This window comes from Phacochoerus africanus, chromosome 4 (assembly GCF_016906955.1).
Source record: "Phacochoerus africanus isolate WHEZ1 chromosome 4, ROS_Pafr_v1, whole genome shotgun sequence".
NCBI classification, from domain to species: domain Eukaryota; kingdom Metazoa; phylum Chordata; class Mammalia; order Artiodactyla; family Suidae; genus Phacochoerus; species Phacochoerus africanus.
The window spans coordinates 4376752-4388868 of NC_062547.1; the positions used below are offsets into that span (position 1 = coordinate 4376752).

At 53.6% G+C, this 12117-nt stretch overlaps 1 protein-coding gene across 10 annotated transcripts in view; it reads right to left on the bottom strand.

Annotated features, from left to right (window-relative positions):
- Window positions 1–304: 304 nt before the first annotated feature.
- PPP6R3 (protein phosphatase 6 regulatory subunit 3) overlaps window positions 305–12117 on the bottom strand; it is a 131750-nt gene continuing 119937 nt past the window's right edge. For 8 of the 10 annotated variants that reach the window (XM_047775064.1, XM_047775063.1, XM_047775062.1 and 5 more), the window contains 3 exons: window positions 11676–11826; window positions 5489–5608; window positions 305–2424 (listed from right to left, as the gene is read on the bottom strand). In XM_047775064.1, coding sequence (XP_047631020.1) covers window positions 2373–2424; window positions 5489–5608; window positions 11676–11826 — 323 coding nt within the window. In that variant the 3' untranslated portion in view covers window positions 305–2372. Of the gene's footprint in view, window positions 2425–5488; window positions 5895–11675; window positions 11827–12117 lie in introns of those variants that run through there. The other 2 variants (XM_047775066.1, XM_047775065.1) reach the window with 1 other exon arrangement.

The window sequence follows — 12117 nt, forward strand, 5'->3', positions numbered from 1 at the left end:
ACCCACGGAGAAGCTCGCCCGCCCGAGGACGAGGTGACCATGAGGACGCGCGCAGCAGTTCCCTGAACAAGCACCCCGAGCCCCTGCGCTTGGGCCCTGGCTGCTCTCGCCAGCGGCGGGCAGACGAGCCCGGGCCCCGAGGACGGCTCGCCTTCAGCACAGTCGAGTCTTGCTGCACAGCATGGGACACAGCACGGGAGCCGATGTCAGGAGGCCCCGCGTGCCCCAGACCAACGCTGGCTCTCCCACTGCGGCCCCCACACCCTGACCGGTTACTGAAGCCCAAGCAAGGTACACGAGGAGATTTCTAGAAACACAGAATCAGGCTTTATTGTTGTGGTCGTCACTTTTAACACAGGTACACATCCGTCCTCGCACTCGGCCTGGCCAACCCACACAAGTTAAAGCAGGACCTCACAGAGCACCCCCCGCGCCCTGGGCCGGCCCTCCTCCCCGCCCCCGGCCCTGCGTCCTCGCCCGGACACAGACCCCTACCCCCAGGCACACCCCACGTGCCCGGCAGCGGCCGGGGGTGGGGACGAAGTGGGACAGCGGGTTTACCTTGGGCGGGGCCGGGAAGCCAACCAACCCCAGAGCGAGGGGCCGCAGAGCCCCGGCCCGGCGGGAGCACAGCGCCCCGTCCGCCGGCAGTCCGGCAGTCGCCGCCGTCCCGGGCCGGGCGCGGTCCCCCGTCCTCCGGCGGCGCCAGGGTCCAGGGAGAGGGCGCGAGGGCCGTCTTCTGAGAGGAGCTCGTGACGGAAAGGATTCCTGAGCGGGCGCCCCCAGGCCGTCCGTCCCAGGGCGCGGCGGGCTGCGGTCCTCGAGGGCTGGCTCTGCCTCGGGGACCCTCGGAGGAGTTGCTACGCCACTCACCGTGGGACAGGAAGTAAGAAATAAGGCATTAGACATTTGATCTTTTATTTCCATATGCAATGTAATGTTTAGGCACGCTGCTTGGGATCCTATTTCTAAAAAAATTGTTGGCCATTTTTCAGAATATCCTTTTGGTTTTAAATACTGGTCAGGAAAAACAAATGATGTAAAAATACGTGAATTAATTTTCTATTACAGAAATGAAAAACTGATTTGCATCTAAAAGTGCAAGAGGTGAAGTAATTTAACCCTTTCACCAGACGATACGGCAATATACAATATATTGCTTCAGCTGTTTGAGAAGGCTGTGACGTATTTTTATATTGACATAGAAAATTATAAATTACATTGAATTAGTATCCATAATCACTATATATGTACACAAACCAGTTCTAAAAAAAAAAAAAATACACTGGTTTAGAATTTACGAGTGAAAACCTCACCAGGTACAGCAAACAATCAACATGCTCAGGTGCCGGGTTCTGACGTCTAGTTTAAAATACTAGCCTGGAAAATGAACGCACTCTAATTCCATTAGCAGCACGAGCATTTTTCAACTGACTTGCCTAAGATGGTTTAGGTACGTTAAATACGCAGATTGCTCTGAAATGTTCATTGGGGATGCTTGTTAACAAGGAAAATTTCGGTGAATGGGTTAAAAGGCAGATGAACAACCAAAACAAAACAAAAAAACAAAACCGGAAAACAGCAACAACAAAAAACCCCCAAACCACAAGCCATGTACACTCCAAATAGTCTAGTGTTTCACCTGCAGGTATGACCATGTCAAGCAAACGAGACTTGAACAGAACATATGGCTTTACAATAACACCGATTCGTCAACTAAGGTGTAGCAATAAATACTTAATCTCTACTAATAGACTTACATTTTTCTTGATCCGTTTTAAACAATACAGAAAACAGTTACCAATCAAAAACTGGTTATAAAAAGAACACCAAATATTTCTTATTCAAAATCACTTTTGTAAGTTAGAACAACCAAAATAACACTTAGAGGGCATTTCGATCCTAGAACTCTTTGCCAACTTGGAAGAAAAATGAATTCAGAATTTTGTACAAGGTGAAAAATGTATGAAAACTGCCTAAAACTTTGGTCACACTAATAATTGTCAGATAGTTATGTTTCAAATACAATAGATCTGTCTTCACTTTTATAAAACTATTCTTACAGCCGTCTGAGCCCTAGCAGTACTGCTATCATTACACGGGTGGCAAGATCTGACTTCACAGGCGGCCCATTATTTAGAACAATACAATATAAACATACGCAGAAATTCTTGGTATTTGTCAATGTGCAATATTTGTACACTTCTGAGTTTCTCTGTACAGTGTCTTAGAATCTCGAATATAAAGATTGCTGGTCCTGATCCCTTGCAGAGTGAGTGCAGCAGTGGTGGCTCGGCGGGCTCCAGATGAAGCCCCTGAGCCCTCAACGGTGGCGCCTGCAGTCCTCAGTCGGCAGCAGCAGAGCCCGCTCATCATACGGGGCCATTGACCGCCGCGTCGCCGGGCACGCTCGGCTGCTCAGTCCTGCGGGGCAGAGTGAGAGACGGTCATCTGAGGCCCTCACGGCGGACGGGCAGTGCGAGGAGCTCCCCTGGGGATGGGCCATTTGAACTTTACGAATCACCCGGCACAAAGCCTGCCCTCGGTGCCAGGGGACGGCCTCCTTGATGCGTTAACCTGATGCCCCGGTGGACCAGGCTGGGTTAGCAAGGGCCGCAGAAGAGCAGGTGCTCCGTGAAAGCCACCCCACCAGCCCCTCGGGAGCAGGGGCGGACTAAGCCGCTGATCTCAGAGCCTTCAGGACCTATGTGCTCACCCCTCCTTCAAGACAGCTTCTTATCTGCTCCAGACAGTGGAATCCACATGAAATTTCACTTGAAAAATAGGATTCTGCTGCTGGGTGGGGGCGCTCGGGGGCAGGTGGAGACTAAGGAACAAAGCGGTGACAGGATACCCAGGACCTTCCTGCCCACACCACAACCTGAACACAGAAGACACTGCCGAGGTGTCACCACAATCGGATAAAGGAGGCCGGGCGGGAAAGGATGCTGAGAGCTGACACCGCGAGCACCGCCGCCTGTGCCGCAGCCCTTACAGAGCACAGGGACGCGTCAGACGCCGTCCTGAGAGGGGCCGCGAGGCCGGCCCCGCACACACAGCGTGCTCCACTTGCGGTGATGACGTCTCGGCCACGGAGACAACAGAGTCGGGAGCCAGACTTAGCTGGGTACAAGGCTGCCTTCACCATTACAAGCTGTGTCACCTGAACTCACACCCTGCTGGCACAGACACCAGACCCGACGTCACGGGAGTAACACAGGTTTGTGGCGATGAACATCTAAGTTTGACAGTGGACACGGATCACACTCGGTTGTGACGGAACCACGCGGGTACAGCTGCATGCACAAAGTCTCAAAGGGCTGTCTTTAGCGTCAACACGGCCATAAGCTGCCTTTTTTTTGGTCTTTTTAGGGTGGCACCTGCGGCATATGGAGGTTCCCAGGCTAGGGGTCTAATAGGAGCTGCTGCCACCAGCCTACACCAGAGCCACAGCAAAGCCAGATCTGAGCCGCGTCTGCGACCTACACCACAGCTCACGGCAATGCCAGATGCTTCACTCACTGAGCAAGGCCAGGGATTGAACCTGCAACCTCATGGTTCCCAGATTGTTTCCGCTGTGCCGCGACAGGAACTCCCATAAACTGCTTTTAGAATGAATGCAGTGTGACACGAGAGAAAACTCACCTTTGTCCCCCGCCTCGCAGCGGCTCCCGCCGCCCAGCTGCCCTCTCCCCTCGTGCCCGTGTCACCTGTGTGTCTGCTCTGCTGCTGCCCTGTCGCTAGGCCTAAACCAGAGGCTGCCCCCCTCAGTGGGGCAGGGTGCAGGCAGGGCAGACAGACAAGTGAGCGGACACACGGGACGCCTCCACCTCTCCTACCTACTGGCTCCTCCGTGACCGAGTCCCGCACGCTGGGAGAGGCAGGGCTCTTCCCACCAGGCGTTTCCATGCAGGGAGAGGAGCAGGTAGGCATGCTCCCTGTGGCCAACAACTTTGCACCCGGGGGCCTAGTCAATGTCCCCTGGCCTGGGTCACTTATGTCAGAGGAGCCGAAGGGGGACAAGCCAGGGAAGGACCTCGACAGGGAGCTCTTAGGGAGATGACAGTAACTTTAGGACTAGGAATCACATCTCAAAGGACCTGTGAAAACACACACTGAAAACCCCAGGCGAAGGAAGTGACCGGCCCAAGCCCTTAGAAGCCTGGCAGGGGCTGGGTCCCCCAAGCTCGTGTGTCCCCCTGCCTTTCCTCCCAGAGCCTTCCCTAAGCGCCCACATGCACAAGCAGTTCTTGTAATTTGTCTTTTATGCATACAGACATTTTAATTACAAACGTAAACTCTTCATTCTAACTGTAATTTCCAGGAGAGAAACAAACGCAGGGACGGCTCCCCTAAGTACATGAAGGTTCAGCGGCCAGTGAACAGAGACGGCCCCCTGCTGCTTCCCACTGGTCACATCAGCCCTGAAATGCCTGGACTTTTCGCTCCCTTTGTGGCTGAGCCACATCGTGTCCGTGAGGATGAGGGTCTGACCCCCGGCCTCGCCCAGTGGGTCAAGGATCCCGCATGGCCACGGCTGTGAGGTAGGCCGGCAGCTACGATTCTGGCTGAACCCCTAGCCTGGGAACCTCCATGTTCCGCCTAAAAGGCGAAGGAGAAACAAGAGCCAGACCTGCGAGTCAGGTGAGGGAAGGCACAACTTCTCCGAAGTGGCTGTGAGGTTATTTGATCCCGTGGGGATACACAGCCTTGGACGCGGCTAACCCAAAAGGTCACCTCTGGGCAGTGCCGAGCCAAGGCCCTGGTGGTCCAAGGGCAAACCCCACCTTCCCGGGGAGGCTCTGGGGCGAGGGGAGCTGGAGCCGCGCTCCGCCTGTGGAGCTGCTCGCGGCCCAGGCCCTGGGGGCTGAGGTGCCAGCTCAGGAAAAGGCGACTAGAGGTGACGTCACATTTCGAATCCCTTGGCTCCAGGGGTGGGATTTTCACACTTTATTCTGACACGATAAATATTTTTGCAAATACAAAACCAAAGAGGGACTCACTAAGAGCTGCGAGTATTTGGGTACACGCATGCCAGGGTCTCCAGGAAAGCCTGCCCCACGTGTCACATGGACGTATCTGCAGAAAATGGGCAACCGCGTGACCTCACGGGGCCAAGGAGAAGCTGGCGGCCGTGGCCTCGGGAGCCCAGTCCCGGTACTGGAGGTGCTCTGCGGCGGCCTCGACGGGCTGCCCCATCAAGAAAACAAAGCTGGGGTGGGGGGGGCAAGTCCCCTCGACTCCCAGCTATTTCTGAAAGAGCCAGTGATCGTGCTGCATCTCCAAAGACGGCGCGGCATTTGACTTCTGGGACAGGAGACGAACCTTTATTTCTAAGTTCTCAGCTCAGTCACCTTGCCCAGCAGACGGAACTGAGAACAACGCCCCTGGGCTAAGTCGGTCAGGACAACTGTGACGCCCCCCCCCCGCCCCCGCCCCGCCAGCTCCCAGGAGGCCAAGCCAGAGCCCGGCCCAGGCAGGTCCTTACCTCTGCTCTGGACTCCTGCTGGGGGGCCGGGGGGCGGCAGACTTGCCCTCTGGCGGCTCGGGGCTCTCCTCCGCGTCTTTACAAGCAGCATCCTGAGAGGTAGACAGTCTTCCTTCCTCACTGCAGTGAAGGGGACGACAGGCAGCATCAGGCACCTGGGACTCGGCAGCAGACCAGGTGAGGGATGGGGGCACATGCAGATGGCTCTGAGGTCATGACCGCCATGGAGCGAAGCCCTGGGGCCGAGCATGCTCAGGTCGGGGCCACGGGGACCACGGACACAACTGGGAGTCACGAAGGGGAAGGTCACACACAGTGGGAGCCGAGAGAGGGACGATGTGATGCAGCTGGTGTCTGGTAAAGGACGGCCCCACGTCACCGTACATACCGGTAGGATTTCAATACTCTGAAGCCCAGTGAGCAAAACAGAAAAAGAAATGTACAAGAGTTTCAGAATACTCCTACAAATGAGGTATTTGGGGAATAATGTGTCCACGACTGCAAAGCTGCAGACCCGGTGAAGGTGTCAAGTGAACCTGTTTGAAGGAATGAGTCTTTAGTGAAAGAAGTCTGCTCCCAGGGCCAAGCCCCCCATCGGCTGGCTGGCTGGCTGACGGCACGTGAGCCGCCGCCACGTAGCCTGAGCCTGGATAAAGGTCTTCAGCTGCCCTGGGTCAGTGCGAGAAAAGTACAAACGCCACGGAGGGAAAGAGCCAAGGGCAGGGGGTACAACAGGTGAAAATCATCCTGCGGGCGGAGGCTCGGGGGGCACGAAACACCGAACGGTGACCTTCCCCTTGGACGGCTCTGGGCGCAGAAAGACAAGGAACAACGGCTCTCGACCGCTGGTGGGCTGGGAGCTGGCCTCCTTTCCATTTCGACACAGCTCAAGACGGCACCGCCCGGAGCTGAAGGGCTGCCGGAGGGTCCCTTTGGGACGGCCCATCATTCGCAGTGCTGGGCCCTGTCTCAGATCCGTTTGCGAGAAAATCTCATTTAAGATGACTTCTCGGTGGCCTTCAGGTGGGTCTGGGCAATTTACGAGGAAGCAAATGCACCCACGTCTAGTTCATCACTCCCCTTCATCCTCATTCTCCACGCTCTGTCCAACCAAAGCGACTGTCCTGGGTGTTTAAGGCACATGACCTTCACTTCCGTACAAGGTACGATCACCACGTGCAGGTGCCAACCCACGTGCCTGGCCTCAAAGTGTGCCCCGCTCCGTTTCTCTCCGTAACGGCACAGCTTGGGAGCCCTGCTCCTGCTCCTACAGCGCAGAGCCCACGGTATGCACCCCCGCCCCCACCCTGCCAGGCCTCGCACAGTGACCAGTGCCCAACCGCCCTCTCCCTCGCCCCTACGCCCGATGCCCCAACCACCGCCACTGCCCGCCGGCCCCCTGCTGCATCTCCCAGGGCTCTCCCTCTTCCCAGGAGGAAGCCCCTCATACTCCCCACTGGCCTGCCCCATGGTGGGCAGGGCAGCGGCCCCGTCCACACTAGGTCTGCCCTGCCTGTCCGGCTCCTACTGGTCCAGCAAGAGGGGTCGCTAAAGGGTGAATTCTGAGCATCTCTTCTTGGACCCCCCGCCCCTTTGGAGCTTCCACCTAACTGCCTGTTGATAGTTTTTGCTCATTTTCTGATGGGGGGTTTCCTATTTTTTCTTCATCGGTTTGAATATTAAATGCTCACTTCTTAGATTTAGAAATGCAAGCTTTCCCCCTCGACTTGCCACCTGCCTCTTAATTTTGTCTATAATACTCGATCACCTAGAAATTCCTAATTCTGATGTAATCCGATTCTACTCTTTGCATGAGGTTTATGCTTTTGAAGGTTTTTCATTTTCTATTTTATTTTCGTCTTTTCTACGGCTACACCCACGCCATATGGAGGTTCCCAGGCTAGGGGTCTAATCGGAGCTGTAGCCGCCAGCCAACACCAGAGCCACAGCAACGCGGGATCCGAGCCTCATCTGCAACCTACACCACAGCTCACGGCAACGCCAGATCCTTAACCCTCTGAGCGAGGCCAGGGATCGAACCCGCAACCTCATGGTTCCTAGTCGGATTAACTACTGCGCCACGACGGGAACTCCTTTTATTTTGTCTTGGAAAAGACGTTCTTGCTTGCCCTGCCTTTCCTTCTAACACTGAGACACTCTGGCCTCGTCACGGAACTCGTGTCACGTGTTCCTCGTCAGGAAAGTGGGGTGAGAAGCAGGTGCTGACCCTGCAGGGTGCCAGGAAGAGAACAGCCAGTCAACGCCTGGCGCCTGACTGCAGGAAGCACGGCGCCCGCTCTTACCCTCAGCCTTCAGGCTGCAGGCTCCCTGGTTCCCTCGGAGGGAGCCAGCTCCTGGCCCACCACCTCCAAGCCCTGGCCCGGCACCCTGGCTCCGTTGACGATCTGTGTGCCAGTACCACGCTGTTCTAGTTATTTTGACTTTGCAACACTACCCGTGTATCCTTCCAGGCAAGTTTCTCATTCAATCTTCCGGTGGTTCCCTAAGCAACTTGAGAAACTTTATATTCCACGTGAATTTGAGAGTATGTTTATCAAGTGTCTTAAAAACGCAGCCGAAACTGCGACGGGCACCGCCGCAGCGAGCCTAAGAGACCCATCTGGCAGCCCTGGGCTGTGCCGGCACAGGCGCGCCGGCCTTCGATGGCACAGATGCCCTTCTGCGGCGGCTTTATTAGTGCCTCTATCTGGGTTAAGATGATTCCGAAATGACGGTTAGGCTGATGTGTTTTGTGACCGGTCCTTTTTCAAATTATATACCTTCTAGTGGCTTATTCCTGATGCGGAGCAAGGCTACGGACTGTTACGTCCTCTCTCACCGGGCAGCTCTGCTCACGTCTCGTGAGTCCGACGTCCGCTACTGACCTAGCTGCGGCTGATCATTACCTGCAAGTAACCGGCTTCGTCACTTCCCATCTCACCTTCACCGATGCTGCCACTTCTTTTCTCTTTCCTCTCAGAGGGAACACCACCCAGGGCTGCCCGCACAGTGGCACTGACGTACCGACAGCCTTATTTGTTCCTTACGACAAAGTTAACGTATCTAAAACTTCTTCATTAAGTACAATTTCTGCTCTACCGTCTCGGTATTTCACTTTTACCAAGTTAAGGAAATTCACGTCTTTTCCCGCTTTGCTCCGGGTTTTAATCATATATAGGTATAGAGGTTTTTCAAAAGCTTCATCAAAAACAGCAAATGATTTTCTTTCATTCTTTTACTAGGCAGGGAATTATAGTGACAGGTTTTCTGATGCTGAGCCATTGCTGAATTCCACAGATAAACTCTAACCGTTCAGTAGGAATTATTTCAGTATGCTGCTAGGTTCAGTTTGCAAAAATTTTACATAGCATTTTTTTTTTTTTTTGGACTTTTTAGGGCTGCACCTGCGGCACAGGGATTCCCAGGCTAGGGGTTGAATCGGAGCTGCAGCTGCCAGCCCACACCCCGGCCACAGCCACAGAGGATCCAAGCCGTTATCTGTGACCTACACCACAGCTCAGGGCAACACTGGATCTTTAACCTACTGAGCGGGGCCAGGAATCGAACCCACATCCTCAAGGATACTAGTCAGGCTCGTTACCAATGAGCCACAACGGGAGCTCCCTTATGTAGGGTTTTTGCAATTGGTTTGCTTGTGACATGAGCTGAACATTTTCTGTAGATACCTCTATCTGATTTTGGAATTGAGATTTTACTGCCTCATACAAAGATCCAGGCAGTGTTTGCACTTTCCTATTTGCTGCATCAACGGTAGGAATCAGGAGACCAGCAGGCATGGAAAGGCACCTGGTCATTACTGTCACGGACACACCCTGTTAGGCAGGCTTCCCTGCTCCTCATTTTCCTCCACATGACTTGTCTGTGTCCTTTGTCCATTTAAAAACTGATCATTAGGAGCTCCCGTCATGGCACAGTGGAAATGAATCTGACTAAGAACCACGGGGTTGCGGGTTCGATCCCTGGCCTCGCTCAGGGGGTTCAGGATCCGGTGTGACTGTGGCTATGGTGTAGGCCGGCGGCTACAGCTCCGATTAGACTCCTAGCCTGGGAACTTCCATATGCCACGGGTGTGGCCCTAAAAGGACAAAAGACAAACAAAAACAAAAACAAAAACGACTGATCATTAGACTGCTGTCTCTTCCTTGCCACTAGGGTCTCCCTACTTCATTCGACTGCAGGTCTCCTGGCTGGCTCTGGCTTGCCTTTTCACTTGACTGTCTTCTGGAATACTAAAAATTGAATAAAGTCAAATTTAGCAGTGTTTTCCTTTAGGATTTGGCTTCTTTATGGTTAAGAAATGCTTTACCAAAAAGCTGTAAAGATGCTCTCTTACGCTGTTTTCTCAAAGTTGTCGCTTTGCTTTTCACACTTATGTTGAGACAGAAATTGTATTTTTTTCCCAGTCTGGACTATCACAGTTTAGTAGTCCCTTCTCTTCTCGTGGAAGTGTCACCCCAACATGGACAGAGCTCACGTTTTAAGTGCAGGGACCTGTCTGCACAACTCCGCCAAGGCCACGTACGTCTTCGGGGTAATGGTGTCCTAACCCCGAAGGAATGTGGTGACCCCGCCTTCCTTTCCGTAAAGGATCCCGGCTGTTCTGCCCCTTGGCCTTCTCTACGACTCTCCCCTTCGTGAAAAGCTCTATTGGGATTCTGAGGAGAAATATGTTCACTGTACAGATTAGCTTGTCAAGAAATGCCAAAGATAGCATTCCAACAGCAAGCATGGTGTCTCCCCCAATTTATTTATTCATTCATTCATTCTTGTCTTTTGTCTTTTTAGGGCCACACCCACGGCATATGGAAGTTCCCAGGCTAGGGGTCGAATCAGAGCTGCTGCTGCCGGCCTACACCACAGCCACAGCAACGCCGGATCCTTAACCCACTGAGCAAGGCCAGGGATCGAACCCAAGTCCTCTCAGATCCTAGTCACAGTTTGTTACCCCTGAGTCACAACTGGAGCTCCTGGGCCATGTCTTTGAAAGAATACTTCTTTAAAGTAATGCTCCACTGTTATGCATAAAGTCTGCTGCAGGCGTTCAGCAGACACTTTTATCGGCAGCTCCTTTCCATTCCAGGTCGCTAAGGAGTAACCTGTGAACTACCTGCGCTCACCTCTACCCTGTTACAGCGGCCTCACGCGCCTGCTGCCTCGTCGGTCCTGACTATTAACACCCCGCGGGATCTGCTAGCTTTGGACCTCAGTGTTCTGCACGTACACTCACATACGAGAGCAGCCTACACGTAAACGTTTTCCACGCTTTGCTTGTTTTGTGTGGACGTCACAGGGTGGGAAGCGCTGCTCCCTGTGAGCTGAGAGAGTCCGTGTGAGATGGAGATCAAAGCTCCAAGGCACTAAGCTGTGGTCTGTAGGTTTTGATAAAATTCTTCCATCACTCTTTCAGTGTTAAACTTTCAATTTTCACTATGATGCCTTTTCTGACCTATGAATTTAGAAGTAAGGTTAATTTCCAAAATTTTTTTTAAAGCTATTTATCATTTTGCTCCCGGATTCTACTGGTTGCGTACAGAAAATTATCTATAGAAGATCAAACCTTTGGTTTGTCTTTTTTTTTTTTTTTTTTTTTTTGCTATTTCTTTGGGCCGCTTCTGCGGCATATGGAGGTTCCCAGGCTAGGGGTCGAATCAGAGCTGTAGCCACCGGCCTACGCCAGAGCCACAGCAACGCGGGATCCGAGCCGCGTCTGCAACCTACACCACAGCTCACGGGGCAACGCCAGATCGTCAACCCACTGAGCAAGGGCAGGGACTGAACCCGCAACCTCATGGTTCCTAGTCGGATTCATTAACCACTGCGCCACGACGGGAACTCCTAACCTTTGGTTTGGATGGTCCAGGCCTTGTAGCCCGTACACAATGAACTCGCGTTATGATTAGAGATTTGTCCATTTGCTACACTCGTGTATTCTGAATCCATGAGACTTCAACTACAGTCTTCTGAACACTATAGAAGAGGAGGGACGAGAAATTTAGAGACCCAGACGCCAGGTCTTCATCAGGATTTAATGAATTTAACACAGGCACTAGAAAGAGGTCAGGCTGACGTCTGAACCCACGTCGGAATCAAACTGAAGACGTCCCCACCCGGCTCCCCCTCGCCCTCCCGACGAGGAAGCTGCCGGTACGGCGTAGGCCCCGGTTACCTTTTGAAGACCGCGGTTTCTGTCTTGGCGTCTACAGTGAGGCTGAGGGTTTCCTTCATGCCGCCATTCATCACTGTCTCAGTTACCTTGTCTGTACTCTCTGCATCCTCCTCCCCGTCAGAGCTGGCTTCCATGGCCACACTGCCTGGCACTGAAAAGAACACGCGGCCGAGAGTCACACACCCGGGAACCAGGCGAGACATTCGACCCTCTTCTGGGGGCCCACCCCCCCCAACGCCACCTCTGCCGCTTGGAGAAGGAGGGCGCCATGATTTGCCTACTGTTGCCTGGGCCGATTCTCAACGGGCACAGGCTTCTTAAAAGATGCCCACAAAGAGTTCCCGCTGTGGGTTAAGAGTCCAACTGCAACGGCTCAGGTCACTGCAGAAGCTCAGGATCGATCCCTGGCCTGGCACGGTGGGGTAAAGGATCCCGTGTGGCT